The following is a 25712-nucleotide window of genomic DNA, read 5'->3' as shown; positions in this document are numbered from 1 at the left end:
TTCTCACTTCCTCCCAACTGTTTTGGGTTTTGTTGAATGTTATACTCCTGTTGGAGCATTATTGTACTTCCTAATGGTGACAGGAAATGAACCCAGTCATTGAAAAGTGGCACTAACATCTCATACCATGAGGTAAGGTATATAGAATAATATGGTGAGGGCAGTGTGGGTGGAGGGGTGGTAGTACTGAAGGCTGTGGGTGCTATATACAGGACATTTCCTGGAAAGGAAGAAGAGAACAACAGGATACTGGTGAGAGAAAGAGGGGAGTGTTTGAAACTGTGAGGGAGGGATGTAAGAACAAAGTAACCTGGAGTCACTTCTATCATGGTACCCAATAAGAAGCAAGACACCTAATCTGATGAAATTGATGATGTGTCTGAAGTATAAAGCGTGAGGTCAAACCTATACTGTATTTCAAAACTGATAAGGTGATCATAAGAGTGAATGACATTATTCCTTATAACTGAATGAAGCATATGAACAATGAGACGCACAAAGAAGTTTGCGACAGGAAAAAAAAATGACATTTAATTTGAGCGCTTTATAACGTCACACGATGTCTTTCATTAAACATTAGTCACTGGGTAAACTAATACAGAATATGTAGCTTTTAAATGGAATCAGTGAACGAAAAATATGAATTTTTGTGGCTAAGTTTAATTTTATTGACTTGTTTTAATACCCTACAGATCAATATCAAGATATGCTGTGCTTGCTTCAGCGGTACATAAATACTGAAATTGCGTCCCGGGCGCGATGACATACGAAATCGTTAAGGGCAAGGCTTTTCATTGATACAACGGAGACGAAGCCGACTTCATTTTAGTTCGTTTCCTAGTCAGGAAATATTCCTTTACAACGGCGTCGGTTTTTCGTACTGTACTGTTCACATTGTCGAACAATTTCAGTCACGACGATAAAATCCTAAGGAAAAAATAAAAACCGTGAAGATAACTGCGAATGACAACAAATGATGACAGTACCACTAGTTTCCCTTATTAGCTTGGCCACTGTATTATATATAATTTTGTAAGTAGAATAATTTGAAGTAAACCGATTCACTGTAAAAATCTAGCGTGGTGAAAAGGATGTGAATCAAAACAGTGAGTCTGCACATCGGTGAAATTAACTCCTGTGTTGTGTGGCGGTAATGGAGAAGCTTGCCAGTCATTTTAGCAGGATTCGCGTCCCCAGGGGAGGTGATAAAGTGTACAAGGATGAGTGTATGTTCTCCTTTGACACTCCGGTAAGTCTCTGCCGAAACTGAGCGCGTCACATCAGTTACTAGAGTGCCAGTACACTCACCTCTAATTACCTTGCAAGTTGCCTTTCCATTTATTTCATTAATAGGCTGTAGCGGTAGTTATGGTGAAGCTAGTAGTTTGACGAGTAAATTTTAAAATTTTGGTATATATATGCACACGTTTAGTGCCATCTCAGCTTTGTCAGCATTTTCATTTCTTTCACCCAATATGCCAACAGTAGACAGATGAAGTTTGATGAAGGTGCGTTTATACCAAATTGCAGCGGGGAAACATTTGTTTAATTTTTGACAATTAAAAAAAAAAAATACTCTTTGATTGTTAAGTCTGTTTCCAGTAATGTTTTAGGTATATGAGTCAGTCAAGTACTGCCTTAAACAGTAGAAACATGCAACTACACGTGTACTTTTGGTTCTGTCATTGTTTCACCCAAAAATTCATTTATGAGATTCCCTCCCCCCCCTTTTTTTTTTTGTATTACGCAATTCTAAGACACTTTTCATGTATGGCATTTTTGTTGCAAAGTATTTTTATTTTACCCCTGATGGTTAGGTTAGGTTAGTTTGGATAAGATTATCTTCAAGAGTAAAATAAAATAAGTTGCAATGAAAATGCCTTAGAAGAGTGTCTTAGGATTGTTATTAATACCAAAAAAAAGGATCAAAATCTCGTAATCATGTTTTGGGTTGAAATTATAATTTTACCAGATTTTTCCAGTCTTCCCATAAATTGATTTTTACATTTTTCTATCCTTTTTTTTTTTTTTTTTTTTTTTTTTCTTTTTTCACTATAAGGGAATAGTTTCCTGTGATTAGTGCTTTTCAGTGTTTTCAGTTTCTTCCAACCTGCCTTTTTCCTTTGTCATTTATGGTGGCAGAGGCTTCCTAAAACTCTCCCATATTCCTCTTAACCAAGGCATATCAAACATAGACCTAACCAAGGCATAATTTGACCTAACCTGGGTAGGCCTATAATTTAACCAGACTTGGGATAGCATAGGTTATCAGTGGTAGGGAGTTTAAAGGGTTGTACATCAGTGAAACGTAGGAATTTCTTTTTTTCCAAGTCAGTGTATCTCACATTGAACAAATTGACATTATTTATGAAAATATGCATGCAGATTTATATTAACAGTAGTGAAAATTATATCAGAATATTGAGTTACGTGATGAACAGTATGTTTAACAAGGGAGCCTGGTTATATCAGTGTTACTGCATGAAGTCATTCTTCTCCAACACTATGTTATAAAAATAGGTCTCATTAATCTAAGATATCAGTGCTATAGTATGCAGGTTGTACCAAATTGAATATTAGCTGCACATAATATTTCCAGCATTTTATACTAAGTGGAACTTGATATATTTTTATGGTTCAGAACAGATGTTTCAGTGTACCATACCGTATCTCATTGCACACAGGAATCTGAGTCTGGGCTCTATGTGTGTCTAAATACTTTCCTTGGCTGGAGCAGAGAACATGTGTCGAAATACTCTGAGCGCACTGGTAACCGTGTCTTCCTCCATCTCAGGCGTAAGAAAAAGGAGGTAAGAGGGGCATCAAGTTACTGTCATTATTTTGTAGTAATAAATAGTGTTATTATACCCTAATGCTAAGTAAGTAGCGTTAACACAAACTCAGTCTGTTTACTGAATATCAGATGCCAATTTCTTTCCCCTAGGGAGAGAAGGAGGGAATATGGTACTTCCCCAGTATCCCTGCTTGTCATAAGAGATGACGAAAAGGGGCCCTTTTGTCTCCAGTCTTTCTCACCTTACTCTCTTCTGCTCTTCTGTCCTACCTCCCTTGATATTTCTGTGTTTCTTCAGGCCTTTATTTTCCCTCTACTCTCACAAGTACCATATAGTCATGGCTTGGTGCTAATTCATCATTATTCCTTTGTTCCTGCGTCCAAGGCCTGGAAGGGCTGGGTTTACGATGGAAGAGTTGAGAAGTAGGATGGGACGGGAGTGTATTGGTGTTGTGATGAGAGGTAGATTGAGATGGTTTGGACATGTGGAGAAGATGGGGGATCATAATTGGGTGAGGAAGGTGAGAAGTGTTAATATTGGGGGTGGGGTTATGAGGGGTAGACCGAGAAAGACATGGGACTAGGTCATTAAGTGTGACCTCAGGGTTAAGGGACTGAACAGGGAGGCTGCAATGGATCGTGCAGCGTGGAGAGCCGCCATTAGGTGACCAAGGCCGACACATGCAAGCATGTTGGAGCCTTTAAAAATTAAACGAAACGAAACGAAACATTCCTTAAAATGTCAGTTTATCCCCTTTAGCAGAAGCCCCATATTATATACTGTACAGCCCTGAATCGTACACTGTTATCTGGTACTTTTATACTTGTTCTCTCCAAGAGTTATAATAGAACTCTTTGTCATACAGTACATTAATAAAAAAAAATCCATACTACGGTAAATTTTTTTTTTTTTTTCAATGGAACAAACTGAAAGACGAGGTGCCCCCATTCATGTATAATAATGAGTTGCAAATGCTGTTTATATCGAGCACCCAGGCAGGCATGATATAGCCATTATCTGCACCACACAGTCAAAAATTACATCACCTCTGCTCAGAGTGTTCAATAATTATGAGAACTGATCTGCACATTATCGTTCCAAAGGATAATTACTGTTTTTTGAGTTGTAATGTGACAGAACTTGAATGTGTGGGGAAAAAGAAAGGCATTTGCCACTGAATATCAACAAAGTGTGTGTGTTTTTGCAAAAGTGTGAAGTGGCAGCAGCTGTCCTCCACAAATATGAACATTGATTGAACTTAGGATGTGTTGACATTATTATGAATTTCTCATATTCTGTGCTTGGTAATCAGTCTACAGTAGTTTAAAATGGCAGTATGTGATGTCTTAGGTGGTTATTAACTTTAAATTGGTACAGTATTGGACTTGAGTTAGGTGAAAGTGCCCCCAAAAGGGCCACCCATGAGACTTTCTTTTTTTATGCGAAGAAGAAGGAACCAAAGGCCGTGAGCCCGCAATTATTGTTCCATCCAAGAGAAAAACAAAATACAAGAGAGAGCCAAATTCAAGATCCAATCATTTCGAGATGCCTGGACACATTGCGTTTGAAAGACTGGAGATCATAGGAAGCAGGAAACACAGACAGAGGGAGACAGCTCCAGGGTTGGCCTGTTGCATAAGTGAAGGACTGGGAGTAACAGTTAACTCTTGCATTAGAGAGTTGGACAGAAGAGGGATGAGAGTTTGCTGTTAGACGGGTGCTATGCGCCCGTTGTAGAGGTGGAGGAATGCATGCAGACAGTTCAGAGGAGCAGTGACCATTGAAGTAGTGATAGAAAAGAGATGAAGATGCAACAGTGTGATGAACAGACAGAGGTTGAAGGGAGTCAATAAGAGGAGAAGAGTTAATGAGACGAAAAGCCTTTGACTCCACCCTATTGAGAAGAGCTGTATGTGGAGAGTCTCCCCACACATGAGAGATGTACTCTGCACAGGGACGGATAAAACCCCTGTATAGAGTCAACAACTGTGCAGGGGTAAAGAAGGAACAGAGTCGGCTTAGCACACCTAATCTCTTGGAAGCAGATTTTACAAGAGATGTAATATGATCTTTCCAAGATAAGTCCTGAGTAAATGAAACCCCAAGGATGATACAGGATTAAGCTGAATATTATTATAAACATTAGTGGGTATACCTGTGGAAGATTTTGTTGGGTTGATAGGTGTAAAAACTGAGTCTTTGATGTATTAAAAACAACCAGCCTGTCAAGGCCATACACTCGTTCGCTTCCCCCCTCACGCTCGCTCTGCCTCACTCTGCCTGTGTTCCTCACCCAGTGCTGTACATAGTGAAGGCATTTTGTAAATATTTTCATGTAAATGTAAGTTGTAAATAGTTTCTTGTAAGTGTAAGGACTATATAGTGAAGTCAAGTTTTAAATACCTTCTTGTAAGTGTCAGGACTGTATGTAATGAAATCAGGTTGTACCTATCTTCAAGTAAGTGTAAGATAATGCATTCACAGTGAGAAACACACGCAGATTGTGATAGATGCTGAAGTAATAAATGATCAGAAAAGTGTACTGAACATTACCATACCTTCCCAGCATAAATACCTGAGTATACCTTACATAGAAAACGGCTTTCTCCCACGTATGTGGTGAGCGTGAGAGCGGCTATACCTGTACACGAGAATGCAGGACTCGATAAAATTAATTTTCGAGCCTTGGTGAGCATTTTAATGGCGAAATTCGTTGTTTCCACATCAAAATCTATCATTTTAGCCAAAAAAAAAAAAAAAAGTTGAAAAATGGCTGGCACTGGGGTGACCCAGAAGGCTAAAAATAGCTGGCACGTGGCGGGTTAAGGATAGGAAAGGTGTAGGCTTGTTCACCAGGTGGATCAGTGAAAGGAGAGGAGAGCCAAAGGCGGTGGTGAGTTTTGAAATCTCCTAGAATGGAGATTTCAGACAAAGGAGAAATGGATAGAATGTGTTCCATCGTAGAAGTAAGATAGTCAAAGAAATTTTGATAGTCATTAGAATTAGGGGATAAGTAAACAGCACAGATGTATTTAGTCAGAGAATGACAGGAAAGCCGAAGCCAGAGTGTAGAGAATTCAGAGGAATTGAACCCATATTATAACACATCAGATTAGCAGTAATTTGCTTGACAATACTGTCTGGGACAACATAACCATACTGTAAGGTGAGGGATCCCTGTAGTGCATAGTACTGTATTTCTTTTTCTCTACTGTTCCCGGCTAATGTGTATTACTGTATTTAAGATCATTTACCATACTTTCTTGAAACCTTTCAGCTTCCTCCAGAGAAGGAAATGGAGCCAGAGAAGAAAATTGCCAGACTAGCAATAGGAGTGGAGGGAGGCTTCAACCCAGATGCAGACAAGAAGAGATATGAATATGAAGAATTTAACTCGGTGGTAGTCTTGCCCGAGTTTGATGTCATTCCTCTACCTAACCCAGAGTTGCCTGAACTTGTGAGTATATACTGTAGCTAGTGATACAAGTGTTCCCTGTTGGCAACCTTGTGGAATTCAGACAACATGAGGTGTCCTATTTGATTAACTTTGGTGTTATAACGTTTTCAGGATGCTGTATCCTTGTACACATCATTATTCTTGCAATTGTACTAGCACCCCTCATTCTTTCAGATAAGATACATTTCTCACTTTTTCTTGTAGCTAGCTATATACTGTATTCTAACATTACTTAGCTACTGATGTTTCTTCATTTCCAAGCAATATTAATTTGTCATAATGCATTTACAGTATTTCCTATCCTTTTAATCGTTGATTATTTTTAGTGCCTGTATTAACATACAAATGTGAGACAGTGATGTGGCATTTAAATATAAAGTCAAGAGTAAGAGCATAGTGGTAGGTGGGGGTGCCTCATCATCCACTCACTCGATGTAGTGCTGCTCTCGGGTGACTGCCCAGTCCTCTCTTCCTTCCTTTTTCCTTCCTTCCTCTTGTCTTCCTTTCCTTCATTCATTCCTTTTCCATCTGTCTGCATGTGACTCTACACTGAGTGACAAGCCAAATGGTTTCCTGTACACCAGGAAACCACATACTGTGCTGGGTTGTAACCGTAAAACCAAATTATGGCGCCAGGTGGTTTAGTGATTGATTAAGGTACTCCAGTTGGATTGAGCCAGTGCAGGTTTATATCCAAGGGGTGGCAAGGGGTTTATTGCTTATGTAATACCACTCAGGGATTAGTGAGGCTTGTCACTATTATCTAAAATGTCAGGACCAACTTGCCTAGCCCTGGGCTCCTATGCTCCTCATGGGGCAACACAGGTTTAGATGATGATGATGATGATGAGTAAGAGCAGGGGTAATAAGGCTGGGAAGAAATGTGTATGGAGTGCAGAGAGTGAATAGGTTAAGGAATAATATGACACATGGAAGATGTGGAGTAAGGAAGTGTGTGGACACCAGAGCCAAAAAGAATGTGTGCTTAGGTTGTATAGTTGTGTGGAGAGAATGGATGTGAATAAGGTAGTGAAAAGGTTGTGTCTTTGTGAGTACGAATGTATGAGGAGACACAGAAGGCCAAAATGAAGGTGGATAGAAGTGGTTAATGAACGTGTGAGAAAGCAAGTGTATTGAGAATGATGAGGCTGGAAAACTGACAGTGAATCATGCTGGTTGGAAGAATTGTGTATGGAGGAGTGTATGACAAGGATTCGGCACCTTTATTCTCTCCTGATGAAGTGATAGTTGTTAGATTGACTCTAGCTGATAGGTGATATGAAGTTTGCAAATGTGATTGTTTATGCTTGTGAGGTGAAATCAGAATTCTGGGGGCTTGAATTGTGAATGAATGAGAAAGCAGTGTATTCACTTGAGCAGGCAGTTAGTTTCTCTTTGCTCTCTTTTTTTTTTTTTTTTCCTTAGGTGAGAAAGGGAATTTTGATGATATACATATGTGTTATGTATAAACTGGTGTGTGTGTCTGTCTCTATATCTACACCTATATCATATCCATCTATCCATCTATCTGTCTGTCTATCTATCTATCTATCTATCTATCTATCTGTCTGTCTGTCTGTCTATCTGTATATAACTACCTAGTAATAGCCAAATAAAACTATTGATAAAAATGATATGGAATGCATGGTGTACATCTCAGGTGCAGCAGTGTGTGGAGGGTGTGTTGAAGGCAGAATCAGCATTACACCTGGCTGAAGCTGCTGCTGCTGCTGGTGCATGGGATGGGGAGGTGCGCCAGATCACCAAGCATGCCCACACTCTCACACAGCTTAATAACAATGTCAAGGTAATGTGATGCAACAGATCAATTGGGCGTTGTTTATTCTGCCTATCTCTTAATTTACACCATACGTAGGTAGTACAATAGATTGATGGCTATGAATAGCCCTGGAGGATAGTACTATTAGAGTTGTTATTTTTGTAGCTGCAGCCTTATTTGAAACATGAACCCAGTGGACTGCAAGCTAAAGTTGTCCCTCTCATACAGTCCACCATCCTGCATTGGGGGATAGGGAGGGAGTTGAGGGATAGTTGTATAGTCTGGCTGCAGAGCCACCGAGCTATTCTGTTGTCATCACCCTCTCAAGCACCTGCATGAGAGCAAAGTATGGCTACTTGCTAGGTAGGTAGCCACAGTTACCACTTTGGCAGGAAATATTCAGCCTCAGATAAATAAGAGTCTAAGTCCAAGTTGAGAACTCATTTTGTTCATTATTATCATTATCATCATCATCATCATCATCATCATCATCATCATCATCCAGACCTCCTCGTGAAGTGTCCAGACAGCCAATGTTTGCCCTGTGCAATAGGCCATGCTTCCATGAACTCATCATCCAAGCCCATGGAATCCTGGCTCCATCTGATAGGCCAAAAAAAATTCACCACGTTCTGTAGCTTCACATATATTTACCAATAGAGCCAGTCTGAATGCTGTTGTGTTAAAAAGGGGTGCCAAATCCCTGGTCATGCACTTCTTCACCCAAAATTCATCCAGCCAGCTCGATCTCTTGTCAGTCCCTTAGCCTCACCAACTTCCATGCCTCTCTTCCTCACGCACTCATCCACCATATCCTTCCACATTCTTCTTGGCCTACCTCACCTCCTTCCTCTTGCAGATTTGCTCAGGTTATCCTTTTCACCACTCTGTCATCCATTCTCTCCACATGGCCATACGATTTCAGTACACCCTCTTCAATTCTGGTGTCCACAGACTTTCTCACTCCGCTTCTTTTACGTATCACATTATTCCATATCCTATCAACTCTCTGTACTCCACATAATACCACAGCAGTCCCATCTCCTCTGCACTTACTCTTGACTTTTCATTTTCATGCCACACCATAGTCTTACACCCATATGTTAAAGTTGGCCTTAACGTTCTTCATGTAAGCCTCGCACAGCTGCAGCTATCAAGCCTCTGTTTCATATCAAAGCCTTCATAGCACCAGCTACTTTCCTTGTTTTTGTCACTCTACTTTCCACTTCTTTTTTACATTTTCCTCCCTTTTCTATCATTGTACCCAGGTATTTGAACTCACTCACCAATTCTAGTCCCCTTTCACTGTAACATCACACTGAGAGTCACCTTCCCTGTCAGTAACCATCACTTTACTCCTCTCTACATTTCCTCTCAAGGTACGACGCTCTTACCTCTCCTCTGGTTTTATTAATGGGAAATAATTAGATGATGTAAATAATAATGATTATGCTGCTGTTTGTCTGGAAAGTAAAGTAGAATGAGCAATGAATCATGGACTTGAAAACCTGTAAAGGGATTAAAAAGAAAAACTAACTCCTGCAGTATTAGGAGACTTTAATACTGTTCTGGTAACCACCAAACAATTTAAAAAGAATAAGCTAGACTGCAGTTGACTGAGAAGCTAATGTCATCAAAGGTAGTATATTTTGAAAGAAGAGGTATTCAATATTTTCGTGACAGATTTGCTAATTTCTTAACATTGCTTTTCTGGGATAGGTTCCCCCAAGTGGTTGGAAATGTGAGCAGTGTGACAAGACTGACAATTTGTGGCTAAACCTGACAGATGGAAAAATACTCTGTGGGCGACGGCAGCTGGATGGGTCTGGAGGCAACAACCATGCAGTTGAACATTATGAAAAGACCAGTTAGTATTCTTTAGTTCTGTTTTGCTAGAATAATCTCCCACATTCAAACATTAGGTGACCTGGCTGAGTTTAGATGATGAGTAGTTTTCAGATTTTGCAATCAGAGCAAAAGACAAAGAGGAGAAGGTGAGACACAAAGAATGGTAGAACAAAAGACAAAGTGGAGAAGGTGAGACACAAAGAATGGCAGTGGTAGTGGAGGAGTTAGTGTGAGCTGAACAACTTTTGGAATGTGTATAGGGAGTGTTTGATGAGGAATACTCAGACAGTGTGTGGTGTTGTGATGTTAGCAAATAATGAGAAAGCTACAGATTTCTGGGATGAAGAGATTGAAAGGGCAGTTGAGGAAAATAAAAAAAGGTGGTTACAGTGAATGCAAGAAAGAGGTTCAAATAAAGGAAGAAAGGAATGCATTGAGAGTAAGAAGCAAGTGAAAAGGTAAGGGGGAAAAAAAAAAAACAGGTAGCTAAATAACAGTCTCAAAAGGAAAATTAATGTAAATTACTCTGATAATAGAAAACTTTGGAAAGAGTTGTGAAAATGTAGAAATGAAGGTGGAAAGAAGTATGAAAGTGGAAGGAATGGAATTGGATGACTCTTAATGAATGGAAGCAAAGCAAGGAGTGGATTGAAAGACTGATGATAGAGAATGTTGCACGGAGAGTTAGCAAACATGATTGGTTTTGGTGGTATGCAGAGAAGGAATATACTGCCAGGAAATAGCCGTAACATTGGTTGAAGTGAATGCTATGATGTGGTTGAAGAATGCGAAGGAGCACTGGAAAATTATCTGATGTTAGCTGAAATAAAATGCAAGTAGGTATTTCGTACCATAAGTTTTAAAGACTCGGTGTGTCTCTCACCTGAAAAAAATTGTTTGGCATTAGTTAGAATAAAACCCCAATCTTCCAGCTACTCTCTGTGACATAAATAAATAGTATATACCGTATATAGGGGTTTGATTAAATTTTGAGATGTTATTTATATACAGTATCCGTATTTCATTTGCAGCTTTCTGTATGTACTTAATAGCTTGCGTATGTGTAAAATTTATTGTATGATTGTATTTCAGAGTATCCACTGGCTGTAAAACTTGGAACCATTACACAAGATGGGACTGCTGATGTTTACAGCTATGATGAAGATGACATGGTTCTAGACCCCTGCCTTGTCCAGCATCTGGCAGTAAGTCCTCTCTTGTTCTCACTGCTGCACACTGTTCAGTATTTATGTACACTTATAACCATCTGGAAGAGTATAAAGCACTGGTTTTCCATGTGGGTATGATGAGTAAGGAAAGTACAGTAGAAGTTGGGGCAAACGCTGGAATCACAGATAATAGACAAGGGCAAAAAAATCGGATGAAGGAAGTATACCTGTATCATCTTCATCGTCATCATTATCATCATCATCTTGACCCTTTTTCCCACCAAAGGCTAAGGTGGAGTAGGATCCAGAAACATGAAGAAGAAAAGCACAAGATTTTATTTATTAGTTTATATTTATTGTATATATAAAGACAAAAGAGGGATTGTAAAGTCACCTGTAGGCAGAAGGAGGAAAGAATGAAGGAAAGAAAGACAGAAGAGGAAAGATGGAAGAAAGGAAATGGCAGACACCCAAAGCAGCACTACATCCAGTGAGTGGATGGTGAGCTTCCCCACCTCCCCACCTACCACAGAATAATTCTATGAAAAGTAAAATATGTGGCATTAAACCTAAATTAGATTTTTTAACAACAGGACTCCAGAATGTTCCATTGATAATCTACACTTGTTTTCCATTTTCAGCTCCATCAGACAACAGCCTAATTGGATTGCACTGGCTAAGCATTAGCACAGTTCTTTTTCAACTTTAACATTGACTGAGTCACCTGAAAGTCCATGCCAAACACTAGAGTCATCCTGAGTCACTTGAAAATCCTTGCCAAACACTAGAGTCATCCTGAGTCACCTGGAAGTCCTTGCCAAACACTAGAGTCATCCTGAGTTGCTTGAAAGTCCTTGCCAAACACTAGAGTCATCCTGAGTCACCTGAAAGTCCTTGCCAAACACTAGAGTCATCCTGAGTCACCTGAAAGTCCTTGCCAAACACTAGAGTCATCCTTTAAGCAGTCTCCAGTTAAAAGTTAAGTCCATTTTCTATTTCATCTGTAATGGGTGATAGCCATCTTCGATATATGCATATTCTGAGATTTGTCCAAACTTGTTAAACTGACGTCTGATTGAGTCTGCATCTCATACCCTTATGGTGCATGACTCTATCAAAAGCCATACATTTTCAGCAATGTCTTTATTGGGAATGTGGCTAGTTTTGCTTCAAGTTCATCTCATAACTAGTGGAAGTGTTTGTATTTCTAAACCATTTTACCATGTTTCTTTTGCAGTGTCCCTGTGGCTGACTATCTTGTACATCTTGTGTCCTTTTCAGCACTTTGGAATTAATGTTAAAGTTATGGAGAAGACAGAAAAGACGATGTTGGAACTAGAGATCGACTATAACCAGAGAGCATGGGAGTGGTCCCGACTCACTGAGTCTGGCACCAAGCTAATACCCAAGTTTGGACCTGGGTTTACTGGTAGGTAATGACTGTATTTATCATCATCATCATCATCATCATCATCATCATCATCACCACATCATCATCATCATCATCACCACCACCATCATCATCATCTAATCCTGTGTTGCCCCATGAGGAGCGTAGGAGCCCGGGGGCTAGGCATGTCAGGCCTGACATTGAACCCTATCAGGTTTCTTGGCAGGGCAGTTTATGTCTGTGCTAGAGCCTCCACCATCACCACGCTGACCCACATCTTCGTGGCCCGATATTTTACTTTGATCGCTCTGTGTAAATACACTTTTCATGATAGAATGTTGGTTTTGATGTCATTATAAAGCTGAATAGTTGTACTTCATCGTAGTATGTTCAAAAAAAGAGAACAAAGAAAATAGAATGTCATAATGACGAGTTGAAGTTGGGCAAAAAGCAAGAATTTTATACCTTTCCGTAGCAAAATATACGGCAAAAAATAACGAGTAAAGATATGTAAATTTGGTTTAAGACATGCAAAAATACAATAAATTACCTTTACAGTGATATATAGATTATGGTAATACTTGCATTTCATTGTGCAGTAAAGCAAAAGGAAAGAGATGCACAATTTTATTTTAGTCTCAGCCGCATATTTGCTTAGCGATGTTTTTCTTTGATCGGTCAGTGTAAATACACTTTTTATGATAGGATGCTGGTTGTGGTGTTATTTTGAAGCTGAATAGTTGTATTTTATCATAGTATGTTCATAAAAGGAAAACAAGGACAATAAAAAGTCAAAGTGACGAGTTAAAGTTAGGCAAAAACCAAAAATTTTATACCTTGCTGTAGAAAAATATTTACCAAGAATAAAATTATAAAGAAACAAAGCCATGAGTCAGACCAGCTGTGCAGTACCGCCACGCATAGAGCAACCATTCTGTGACATCATGCTCGAGCCTCTTGGTCATGATGAGTAAATGCAATTTATGGTGAATATTTTACAAAAATTTTGTAAAATGACGATGAAAATCGTCATTGAAATCTCTGAGGTTGGATTTGAAATGACGATCGAAATAGTCATAAGAATCTCAAAGGGTTAAGATGAGAGTGATGACCCTCACTCATCCCTGAGTGGCATTACGTGAGCAGTAAACCTCAACCACCCCTTCACTACAAACCTACCCATTGTCATCTGATTGGAGCGCCCTAATTACCCACTAAACCACCAGGTGCCATAAGTTGGTTGTATGGTTACCACCCAGCATAGTAATTTTTTTCCTGGTGTACATGAGACCAATTGGCTTGTCACTCAGTTTAGAGTCACTCATAAACAGAAGGAAGAGGAAAGAACAAAGGAAAGAAAGAAGAGGAAGGATGGAAGGGAGGAAAGGGCAGTCACCCGAGAGCAGCACTACATCGAGTGAGTGGATGGTGAGCGTCCCCACCTACTGCTAATTCCATTTGTTAAGGAGTACGTTATTTTCACTCATTGAAGCCAGTAGTTGAGACACATGAGACACAGACAGCTGTAGAGGAAGGTCCTTATGACTTTGAGACAGTATAACCGGAGACAAAAAGCAGTGAATCCACTCCTAATCTCAGTTTGTGCCAACGGCCATACCACGTTGAGTACACCGCTTCCCGTCCGATCAGCGAAGTTAAGCAACGTTGGGTCTGGTTAGTACTTGGATGGGTGACCGCCTGGGAACACCAGATGCTGTTGGCATCCCTACGTGTCAAGTGGGGTTGGTGGAGGATTAGTGCCCCTCCCTGTAAAACAATTAACTCTAAGCCCTTGGCCACCCCGTTTGGGATACATGTCGTCTGGCAATGGATGGATGGATGGATTCCATCCATCCACCCATCCATCCATCCATCATCCAATCCTACTTCGCCCCATGAGGAGTGTAGGAGCCCGGGGCTAGGCAAGATGGTCTTGACATTTAAGATGAGAGTGACCAGCCTCACTCATCCCTGAGTGGCATCACATGAGTGATAAACCCCAACCATCCCTTGGATATAAACCTTCACCGGCTGAATCCGATTGGAGCGCCTTAATTACCCACTAAACCACCAGGCGCCATAATTTGGTTCTATGGTTACCACCCAGTGTAGTAAATGGTATCCTGTTGTACAGGAAACCATTTGGCTTGTCACTCAGTGTCGAGTCACCCACAGGCAGAAGGAAGAGGAAAGAATGAAGGAACGAAAGACAGAAGAGGGAGTGTAAAGTCACCTGTAGGCAGAAGGACGAGGAAAGAATGAAGGAAAGAAAGACAGAAGAGGATGGAAGGAAAAAAGGACAGAGGAGAGGAAAGGGCAGACACCTGAGAGCAGCACTACATCAAGTGAGTGGATGGTGAGCGCCCCATCTGCCACCTCGATCAGTATTTTTGATGCCTGGGTAGTGTTTAAAATGGCTTGAAACCTCTTCCAAAGGTTCCTCCAAAACTCCCTCACTCTGAATAAAAGGTGTGTGTGCATGTTTGCAGGCATGCATTTTTTCTTTTCTTTCTTAGCTTCTCAAGAAGCTTTTTCAGTAGGAGTTGCTTTCATAATGACTGATAAATGACAGAGAAAAATGAAAAACCGGCATACCACGTTGAGTACACCGCTTCCCGTCCGATCAGCGAAGTTAAGCAACGTTGGGTCTGGTTAGTACTTGGATGGGTGACTGCCTAGGAACACCAGATGCTGTTGGCATAACGTTCTCCCTACGTGTCAAGTGGGGTTGGTGGGGAATTAGTGTCCCTCCCTGTAAAACAATTAACTCTAAGCCCTTGGCCACCCCGTTTGGGATACATGGCGTCTGGCAATGAATGAATAACTATGTCGTCTTAAGGTGTATGTATGTCTGATTCCAGCTTGAGATGGTGAAAGTGATGCTGATTGTTGCATACACTCCATGTAATGATAGGAGTGATGAAGAAAAAGATTGTGAGACCAGTTGGATGGAGTGTTAGGACAAATGCCCAGGAGTTATAGAGTGTATGTGATATGGGTGACTTGAATGGGAGATTTAACACTAGTCTTGTGCATGATTTAATAGGTCATTACAGAATAGCTGGGGAGATTGCTTGAGTGGTTATGGTAAAGGATTTTGGAAGAGCAACAGCAAAGTTCACTTGTACAGCTAGAGTGAAATAAAAATAGTATCATTGTATATACAGTTCTATAAATTGTCAATTATCTGTCAGCGCATTTAATTGGCTTACATCATTATCCATCACAGCAAATGGCTGAATTTAATAAAGTTCCTGGGAAGCCAAAAAAAAACAAAATCCGTGCAATTCATCATGTCACTCAAACACAATTTCCTGACAGCTCTACTAGTAATAAAGGAATAAGTCAAGGACACTGGCATGAATTGGCATGAGGAAGTGGTGGTTAGTCTCTTTAGGTTTAAAGATTTTTTTTTATATAACCATTCTGGATAAACTCAGGGACTGTTTGCCTGTAGATAGATGTATATAACATCTTAAAGCCTGTTTGTGAATTGTTTTGCTTACAATTTGCAGGAATGAAGAATCTGGGAAACTCATGCTACATAAACTCAGTGATGCAAGTTCTGTTCATGGTTCCTGGATTTGTGGAGCGATTTTATCGTGGTGGCCAAGCAGTATTGGAGAGCTACCAAGGCACCAACCCTGCTGATGACTTTAATGTGCAGATGTCCAAACTGGCTCATGGTCTCCTTTCAGGAAGGTTAGTCCTGTTGGAAAATATTGAAAGCTCAGAAGAACCTAGTTTATTTACATGTCCTTGCATCTGTGGTGCCACAAAATACAGCATTTTGCCCCTCTTTAGGTACTCCGTAGGGCCTGAGAACATTGAAAATCTCCCTGAAAACGAGGATCCCCAACCAGGCGTGTCCCCACTTATGTTCCGGACTCTTGTGGGCCGTGGTCATGCTGAGTTCTCCACCAAGCGGCAGCAGGATGCCATGGAGTACCTGGAGCATGTTCTCAAAATGACAGCATGCAACTCAGCTGGTACCAGTGACCCAGGAAACTGCTTCAAATTTGAGGTTTGTCAAGATCCATTTCATTGCTAAAAGTGAAACAGTGTTAGCCTACATTACAGTTGGACATTGACATTCCGGAAAACTTGTGAAGTTAGTCTTTCCAGATTAAGAGCCTTTGTTTCCTACCCTCTTTGTTGTGTTATACTGAAGTGACTACACAGAATAACAAACTCATAGGTTTCTGTAATCAAACAAATCTACAGTAGTGACTCAGGCACTCCAGTGGGATGTGGCCCATTAGGTTTACATCCAAAAGTTTTATTGCTTACATAATACTGCTCATGTGAGCAAATGGTCACATGCTATAAATGCTAGGACTGAGTAGCCTAGTCCCTGGTCCCTGTGCTCCAAACAGGACAGTAAAAGACTGGATTTTTTTTTTTTTTCCTCCCTATAGTGTAATAAGTGACTATGAGAGGCCCTGCAATAAGAATGATGCTTGTAACAAGCCATACAGTTGTCACTCAAGCTGGAGCTTAGCCTTGAGTGCACAGAATCGGCATCCAAGCCGAAGACTTACACTCTTACAACTCCAGGTCTTACAACCAACTCAATCTACTGCCAGTTCCCCAGCCTCATCACCCTCCAGGCTTGCTTTATGAGACACTCATTAACCACATCTGTTCAACATTTTCTTGACCTGCCATTTCTCCATCCACATCCAGGTTTGCTCAGATATACCCATTTCAGCACTCTTTTGTCAGCTGTTCTCTCCACATGACCATACCATCTAAGCACACTCTTTGTTTGCTTTATTTCTTCTATAAAGGCTCCAACATGCTTGCATATGTCGGCCTTGGTTACATCTTAGAAGAAACTTCTTAGAACAAAAGTGATGGTATGATTTTTAAATGGGCCCACCACCATAATTAGTGATGGATTTTACAGTACCGGTATATATTTAAATACATAGGATCAAACACTTCCTATAACACCATAATGCAGTACTACAATGTTATAACACACATTAGAAGCCCGGCCTCAGACCATGTGTCACCACATTTCAGAAGGGGTTGTATTAAACTGCCGATACTGTTTCACTGCACATTTTAACTTGTTCACTGCCATGGACACACTTCAGTATTTTCTGTGGGCTAATCTAGACCATTTTATTTAGCTGAAGGATTGTCTAGCCATCCAAAGTGGTAATCTATAGAGTTTTCAGTTCTTTGACTGCCAGGCTTCCATTCAGGTTAACAAAATGGTTATGTGGTTGCCCAGATAATAATTGCTTAATGCACCCGTAGAATCTGAAAGAGTTAAAAGGCAATTATAAAATCTAACAGACATTTTTGAATGACATTATCACTGTCCATATTTACCACATGTTATGTTTCTTATATTGCTTAGGTTGAAGACAAATTCATCTGCAGTGTTAGTGGAAAGGTGCGCTATGTTACACGACCAGACCAATATCTGCCCTTGCCGGTGCCTATGGATGAGGCTGTCAACAAAGAGGAAGTTGCTGCTTTTCTTGCCCGAAAAGCAGAGGCACAGGCTGCTGAGAAACATATGTGAGTTTATTGTACTAAAGTAATTAAATAGGATCAATACTGTATTTAGACTGTTCACTCTCAAATGTCAGGACCAACTTGCCTAGCCCCGGGCTTCTACACTCCTCATGGGGCAACACTGGATTAGATGATGGATGGATGGATGGATTTAGTTTGTTCATGTGCTGATTGTTAGTCAGTGACTGGTGATATGGAAGTGTCCAGTGAGAAAACAGAAGGAGGTACTGTACAATAATACAGTATTAGTAGTAGACTGGGCTGTAGATTTTATATAAAGCTAATTTATGCAGATGAAGTTATATTTATGTTGTTGATTTAATGAAGCAGCAAATTGGTGGTTTTAATTCATATACTGTAAATCATTAAAGTAGTTAGTAGCAACTCCGAACTAGCTCGACAGGATCCAGTTCTCTCGCGGTCCACGTGGTTGAAAGTTTAGGGTAGAGAAGACCTGTTGGATGCAGCCTTGCTAGACATAACATGTTCCCACAAAGCATGCCTGGGACCATCATCATCTGAGCACAAACACCACTCTGTTGTAGAGCCAAGTCATTTCCACAATTAGCGGCCATTAAGTTAGATAAATTTGGTTGTACTACTAGTGGTTAAAAGAGGTAGGTTGGCTGATTACAATCAACCCCTCAAAAGTAATAGCAGCTCTTGTAAATACCTCAGATAAGTTATTCATTACCCTAGAAATGACTATTATGATCAAAATTAGCACTAATATACAGTTTGAACTGCAGCATACAATCCTATATACTCCCCATCATGGAGCTGAAGTTGCTGTGAAGTTATTAAATTGCTGTGATGTTATGCGATATAATTTATAACTAGAGAGTTTGTAAGCTCTGATTTCCAAAGCATTATTGCCCAAATTTTGGCTCCTGGTGGTTTAGTGGGTAATAAAGGTGCTCCAATTGGATTGAGCCAGTGAAGGTTTATATCCAAGGGGTGGTTGGGGTTTATTGCTTACATAATGCCACTCAGGGATGAGTGAGGCTGGTCACTCTCATCTTAAATGCCAGGACCAACTTTCCTAGCTCTGGGCTCCTACGCTCCTCATGGGGCAACGTAGGATTGGATGATGGGTGGATGGGATTGTCAGATGTTTGAGTGCCAGTGAATTGAAGTTATACTGTACTGCCATCTTTCCTAAGCAGACCCCAAGAGGAGCAAGTGCGTGCCAAGATTCCATTTGACGTGTGCCTCTCTAAACTAGCTGCCTCAGAGCAGATAGTAGCATACAGTTCAGCAGCAGAAAAGGAAGTTACAATGGAAAAGATTACCAGACTGCGTACTTTCCCTGACTACCTTATTATACAGGTTAGTAAGAATCTTTAAAAAATGCTGTATTTATACCACGTTTTTGTTGCTTGTAATCTTGTTATAAATAAATTTAATGCATTTACTGATATGCATGTTACTTATTAAAGTTTTGGCGAAGGAAAAGATAATATTAAGAGTAAGACTTGCATGAAAAGGTCAGGGAAGTAAAAAGTAATGAGGAGGTAAGTGTTGAATTTGGATGAAAACTTAATGTAAAATTTGGTGCTGAGAATAAAGAGAATATCCATTACATAATGATTTGTCATATATTGACACACCTATAACATGGATTCAGTGGGGATACCTTTTTTGTCCAAGGTTCACCCACCTAACAAATTTTATAAAACATTTCCATATCACTTAAACTGGTTGTTTTTTCAGTACATTACACTTAACTTTCAGCCGGCCACCAAAAATAAGTCTGAAAATAAGTTTCTAACTCACCTGAACTGGTAGTTATTTGGCTGAAGTGTCCTTCACTTACTGGTTGAACTCCAGTATCAGAAAGTGGGGTGATGAGTGAATGAATAGGAGTCATTTCGTGGGGTACTCTGATGATTGTTGTAGTGTTATGATATCATGGTCTGTTTCTGGGATCTTCCAACTGTATTCATTAATGGGAAATGAGAATATGGTATATAATTTTTATCAGTGTGCCCTTTTTTCATTCATTCGTTCATCATCCAGTCCTGTGTTAAGCATAGCCTGGGTCTAGGCAAGTTGGTCCTGACATTAGAGTGACCAGCCTCATTCATCCCTGAGTGGCATTACATGAGGAGTAAACCCCAACCATCCCTTTGATATAAACCTGCCCAGGCTCAATCCGATTGGAGGGCCTTAATTACCCACTAAACCACCAGGTGCCATAATTTGGTTGTATGGTTACCACTCAGTGCAGTAAGTAGTTTCATGATGTACAGGAAACCATTTGGATTGTCACTAAGTTTGGAGTCTTATGTAGACAGAAGAAAGAGGAAAGAAAGACAGAAGAGGAAGGAAGGAAGAGAGGAAAGGACAATCACCTGAGAGCAGCACTACATCGAGTGAGAGGATGGTGAGCGCCCCCTTCTACCTCTAAGTGTGCCCTTTTTTGATTATGTCTCAAACTTTTTTGTTTTATTTTCCAGTTAGTTAAATTTGGAATTGGACAAGATTGGGTGCCAATGAAATACGACGTTTCAATTGCAATGCCTGAGACTTTAGACTTGTCAGTACTGCGAGGTGAGGGACTACAGCCAGGAGAGGAGGAGCTTCCTGACACCCCTGCCGCTGCACAGTCTGAAGGCGAGTCATTGAGAGTTCACTAAACCCTGTGTTAACTTTGTCATCCCAGTGATATATGCTGTGTTTTATTCTAGCCCTTTTTTTTTTTTTTTTTTTTTTTTTTTTTTTAAGGGGCAAACGTGGATTGTCTTACTTCAGCTAGTGTATGGTGTTTCTGTCTTATCAGAACCATGGCTGAAGGAGCAGTTCTTGTTAATTTTTTTCATTCATTCATTCATTGCCAGACGCCATGTATCCCAGACGGGGTGGCCAAGGGCTTAGAGTTAATTGTTTTACAGGGAGGGGCACTAATCCTCCACCAACCCCACTTGACACGTAGGGATGTCAGCCGTCCCAAACGACTGGGTCAAACTCGGGACACCTTTATCAGAGTCCCAGTCAGCTCCACCATACATCAGCTTGGCTCCTAAATTTTATCAACCAAAAAAAAAAACTATGTTCTGTACAGTCTCCCTGGGTCCCAGTTTCAGATGTCTTCTTCCGCTTCTGTTTCATTTTCTCCCTCCATAATACTGGGCTGGGTCAGGATTTATCCTACCATGCTAAACATTTGTTTCACAAATTGAGGCCCCCATGAAGTGAGAATCTACTGTATATTATATGCAGACACTTTGCCTAGAGAGAGGTAAAGTGGAGAATGAATGGTTGAAGCCCCTTTTTGTGGAACTCTTGAGGGAACTGCTCTCATTTGTCTCATGAGTACTTGGGCACTCTCTAGTACCTTTCTATGTTAGATGTGGGTCCACAAGTCATGATGAAAAATAGAATATTGGCCTACACGGAGTTCCTTGTAGGGACTACCTCAGACAATAGATTGTTCAGACCAGCAAAAGTATGTGTGGTAGTGAGTGTTTTTTCATTTGATTAGTGTATACTGTATTTATGTAAGTAAATGGGCAGCATAAGTGTGCTATGTATGAAATTATATGCTAGTGCAGTTAATGTTAGAGAAAAGACTATTCACTACAATACTGGTCATACTAATTATTAAATATTTTTGGCTGAAAGGCTTGTATTTTAGATAATTTTACTTGAGAAGTCTTAAATTCTATTGTTTTAATGTAATAATATTGTGTATAACAGAACCAGAGATCAATATGGCAACAGTGCAACAGTTAGCAGACATGGGTTTTCCTTGGGAGGCATGCAGGAAGGCAGTACACAACACTGGCAACAATGGGACTGAAGCTGCAATGAACTGGGTCATGGAACACATGGATGATGCAGACTTTGCAGAGCCTCTTGTTCTACGGAATAAGAATACTAGTGAGTAGCAGAGAGAGAGAGCATCAATGTGTGTGTACTGTACAGTATCTTGAAACTGTTGAAAAACCTTGTTTTAGGGACTTCTGCAGCAAGTTCAGCCACTCCTATGTAGTGTGACTTCAGTTCATTCATAGGCAATGCACCTTCAAAGCAAAAAGAGGTGATAGCAACTACATCCTCTTCAGTTTTTCAGGAGCCAGAGTTATTACTTTCAGCCATCTCTCGTCAGTCTTAGTGGCTGAGTAACATAAAATGCTAATCTTTTCCTGTGCTAGATATTGCTGTTGGTTATCTTAGGGAAGCGTAGTTGACTCATACAAGCAAATTATGACAGATTGGTGCAGGAATTCTTTGTCACAGAAGTTAGAAGAATTTCATATCTCTTAAGAATATACTGGTAGCAGTTATGAGAGCCATGTTTAATTCCATGAATATGGTGCTGTATTTTTGTACTTTATTCTTGGTCACATCATATGATTTTATTCACCTTAGTGGAGGCTTTCAGAACTGCAGAGGTTAGATGTAGCCTTCATCAGCTTTAATACTTGAGTTGAAAATAATCATTGTGTAAAGTTAGCTGGTGGTATTGTAATTAAAGTGAAAAGTATGTCATTGAATTAAAGGAGGTAAATAGTAAGTTATTAATTTTCTACATATACTTTACTGTATTAACTCTTTCTATCCATGCTGTAGCTGGAGGAAGTTTCACACCCAATGAAGATGGTTTGGGAATGCTAATGGGAATGGGCTTTAGCCGAGAGCAGGGGGTATTAGCGCTGAAAGAGACCAGCAACAACCTAGAGAGGGCAGCAGACTGGATATTCTCACACCAACATGAACTAGACTCTCTTCTGGCAGCCCAGAGTGGAGCTGCTGCAGTCCCACCACCACAGAAGCCAGTCTTCACCAACGGGATCCCTAAGTCAGTTATAGCTTGGTCACTGTCAATCATCTCAGAATTATTGTCACTTGACTTGAGTTATCTTGGTTTTTGATCTTTGTACAGTATAGTATCATGATGCATTTATTCTGCCATGGCACAAAGTTTCCCATTCTGTGTTTGTCTGTACTTGATTGATTCTGAATCCTATCGTACTTGTATGAAATGTTTTAACTGTACTGTTGGGTATATAGTATACCAGGCTTAATTGATGAGTGAATTAATGTGTGGCCTAGTTTACTGGTCTCTGTATAACTTCATGTGGCTTTATGTTTTCATTATCCCATAGCATTTCTGGACTTTACGCATTCTGTTGATAATGGTTATGACATATGTTGGCTTTACAGCTTATTAATCTTCCAAGAACTGACTAATATTTTACTATTTTCTTTTACAGGTATGAACTCAGTGCATTCATAAGTCACATGGGGACCTCAATTTTTGTGGGACATTATGTATGTCACATCAAGAAGGATGGAGAGTGGACCATTTTCAATGATAACAAAGTGTCCAAATCTGTAGACCCACCACTTGATTTGGGTTACATTTACCTGTACAAGAGAGTGGACCAATAATGCAGGTCATATAATTAAGAGCAAACTAGTTCTGGAAAAGTTGAAAATGGGCTGTGTTGTTGAAACTACTTTTTTCTTATGATAGCTGCTACTTTAGGCTTATAACACAAAATTTAGTATTGTTTCTATTCACAGTTTCCATGATCTTGATAAGATATGAATCCTCTCCTCTGTTTTCCTTGTGGCTCAACACAACTAGGGTCACAATAACAGCTACTACTTGTGATCAGTTATAAATCTATTCCAGTCACTGTAATTAATATTGATTTTCTAGTGTGCTTATAAGTAATTTCTTCTTACAATAAAAGGACTACATTTTATTAGTTGTTTTGTATGCTTAGGAAAGCTTTTGTTTATATATGTAGCTTAAAACTGTGGTTTATTTATATTTTTGATTTATAGACAAGGCCAGGGGTTCTTCATCTTTAATGACATGTGACCCTCTTAGTATGACATCCATTTTTCTGCAGTCAGTCATAGTTAACAATGCATCCCTTCACATCCTTCTCTCTCAGTTTCTCCAACTGCAGCTTGTATTCAAAGAAAATAAATTATCCCAGCAAACACAAGACACTCTTGATATTATCTAAATCATCATTGAAGTGGTAGGTGGTGGTGAATCTACACATTTGATTTAGCACTGCCTATTTCTTTCATTTTTTTTTTTTTTTTTTTTTTTTTCTGTCTTTCTCTCTTCGTATTTCCCTCATCATTCCTGTCACTGTTTAGTTCTCGTCTTTCCAGTTCAGGTGGCTGTACAATGAGTGACAAACTTAATGGTTTCCTGTAACCCAGGAAACCACTTACAACGCTGAATGGTGACCATACTGCCAATTAATCGAGTAATGTGGAGCTTACAATGGTGCCCTTATTAACTGGGTAGAGAGATACAAATGGGGTAACCTTCCAATACCAAACATCCAGACTCTTTCCCCCACCTTGCTGTGGCAAGGCATTGACTGCTGCAGGAGAACATCGGATCACTGCATAGGACAGTCCTTTAGAAACAGTTGCTTGCCAGCAGTTAATGGGTCTGCCCAACTAGAGAGACTGGGATTACTCAACAAGATAACCAGATGATGTAATTCTATCTGTCTATCTATTGCAAGACGCCTTAATCCCATAAGGGGTGTCCATAAACAAATCGCCTTCATGTCACCCTGTCCCTTGCCATTTCACTGCCCTGCTCCCAGCTCACACTGCCTTCTCTCATATACCTCTCCAATCCATCCCTCCATCTTATCCTTGGCCTCCCCCTTCCTTTCCTCCCCTCCACCTCACTCACATACACTCTTCTCATCAGTCTCTCACTCTTTATCCCTTCCACATGGCCAAACCACCTCAGTGTGTTCCTCCTAACACTTCCTATCACATCCACATCCACACCACAATGCTCCTTCGCGTCCTCATTTGTCAGTCTGCCTCTCCATTGTTACTCCATATGCTCCTCTCAAATAACTCATTTCCACTGCTCTCACTCTTGGCTTGTGTTCCTCCAACAAGGTCCAAGCTTCACTTCCATATGTTAGAGTTGGTATCACAATATTGTCATGTGGTAACTTTTCACATCCTTGCTCTCTTCCCTGTTTCTTATCACTGCTTTCAAAGCACCAGAAAACTTACTTCCTTGTTGTACCCTTTCAAGCACTTCACCCTCTAAACTTCCACCCTTACTCATCACACTACCCAGGTACTTAAATGTACTTACACTTTCCATATCCTCCTCATGTAACCTTACTGTACATTCAGTGACTTCATTTCTCTCGGAGACCATAACTTTTTCTCTACATTTCTTACACACTCCTAAACTCATTCACCAAGCCTTACAGGTCCACTTTGTCTTCGCTTAATAACAAAGTATCATCTGCAAACAACAGTACAGGGAGTTTCCAAACACCGCCCTCTCTCATTAGGGCCACTCCAACATCCACTGCCCTACTTTGTATCTCTTTTATAACCCCATCCATATATAGACTGAACAACCATGGAGACATGACACATCCATGTTCCAATCCAACGTTCAAATAGAAAAATTCACTTAGTTCACTATCAACACGCACTGCAGCCTTACCACCCTCATACATACTCTTCATGGCATTCAGCAACCTCCCATTTACTCTGTATATTTTTAATACCTTCCACAATCCTTGTCTATGTAATTAATTATAAATAAGTTAATAGATGAATAAATATCAGTAGATGAATAAATACCTATCTGTGAGGACCCCCAGATATGCACAGCTCTCTATATATGTGAAACTTTGACTAGTGGGTGATAGGAAAACACAGAACAAACAAGGAACTTGCAAAAACATGAGGAGCTGGGCTGCCACACAGCCTGAGT

General features: G+C 40.2%; 1 protein-coding gene, 1 non-coding gene and 1 pseudogene across 2 annotated transcripts; all 3 read left to right on the top strand.

Annotated features, from left to right (window-relative positions):
- Positions 1-1134: 1134 nt before the first annotated feature.
- On the top strand, positions 1135-23534 carry Usp5 (ubiquitin specific protease 5). The gene is made up of 15 exons (XM_080268201.1): positions 1135-1249; positions 2685-2810; positions 6073-6252; positions 7913-8059; positions 9752-9899; positions 10973-11085; positions 12331-12478; positions 15955-16141; positions 16244-16463; positions 17811-17974; positions 19138-19300; positions 20431-20587; positions 21671-21853; positions 22547-22775; positions 23191-23534. Exons 1-15 carry the CDS (start codon positions 1154-1156, stop codon positions 23366-23368), a joined length of 2439 nt encoding a protein of 812 aa, XP_080124327.1. The 5' UTR covers positions 1135-1153; the 3' UTR covers positions 23369-23534.
- LOC145394320 (5S ribosomal RNA) lies at positions 14044-14162 on the top strand. Its single transcript, XR_013896393.1, has one exon. It is a non-coding gene; the product is annotated as a 5S ribosomal RNA (ribosomal RNA).
- LOC145394253 (5S ribosomal RNA) lies at positions 15021-15139 on the top strand (annotated as a pseudogene).
- Positions 23535-25712: the final 2178 nt, after the last annotated feature.

This window comes from Coenobita brevimanus, chromosome 26, assembly GCF_032717465.1.
Source record: "Coenobita brevimanus isolate Jiangsu-jjx chromosome 26, ASM3271746v2, whole genome shotgun sequence".
Classification (NCBI taxonomy): Eukaryota; Metazoa; Arthropoda; class Malacostraca; order Decapoda; family Coenobitidae; genus Coenobita; species Coenobita brevimanus.
The sequence above is the reverse complement of the archived record's forward strand: the minus strand, read 5'-3'. Positions and strand labels throughout refer to the sequence as shown.

Bases quoted from the DNA above. Each gene is read 5' to 3' on its own strand.
- Usp5 (XM_080268201.1), top strand. From the start codon at position 1,154: ATGGAGAAGCTTGCCAGTCATTTTAGCAGGATTCGCGTCCCCAGGGGA. The intron at 16,464-17,810 runs GTTTGTCAAGAT...TATATTGCTTAG, and splicing joins GAAACTGCTTCAAATTTGAG to GTTGAAGACAAATTCATCTG. The intron at 17,975-19,137 runs GTGAGTTTATTG...TTTCCTAAGCAG, and splicing joins CAGGCTGCTGAGAAACATAT to ACCCCAAGAGGAGCAAGTGC.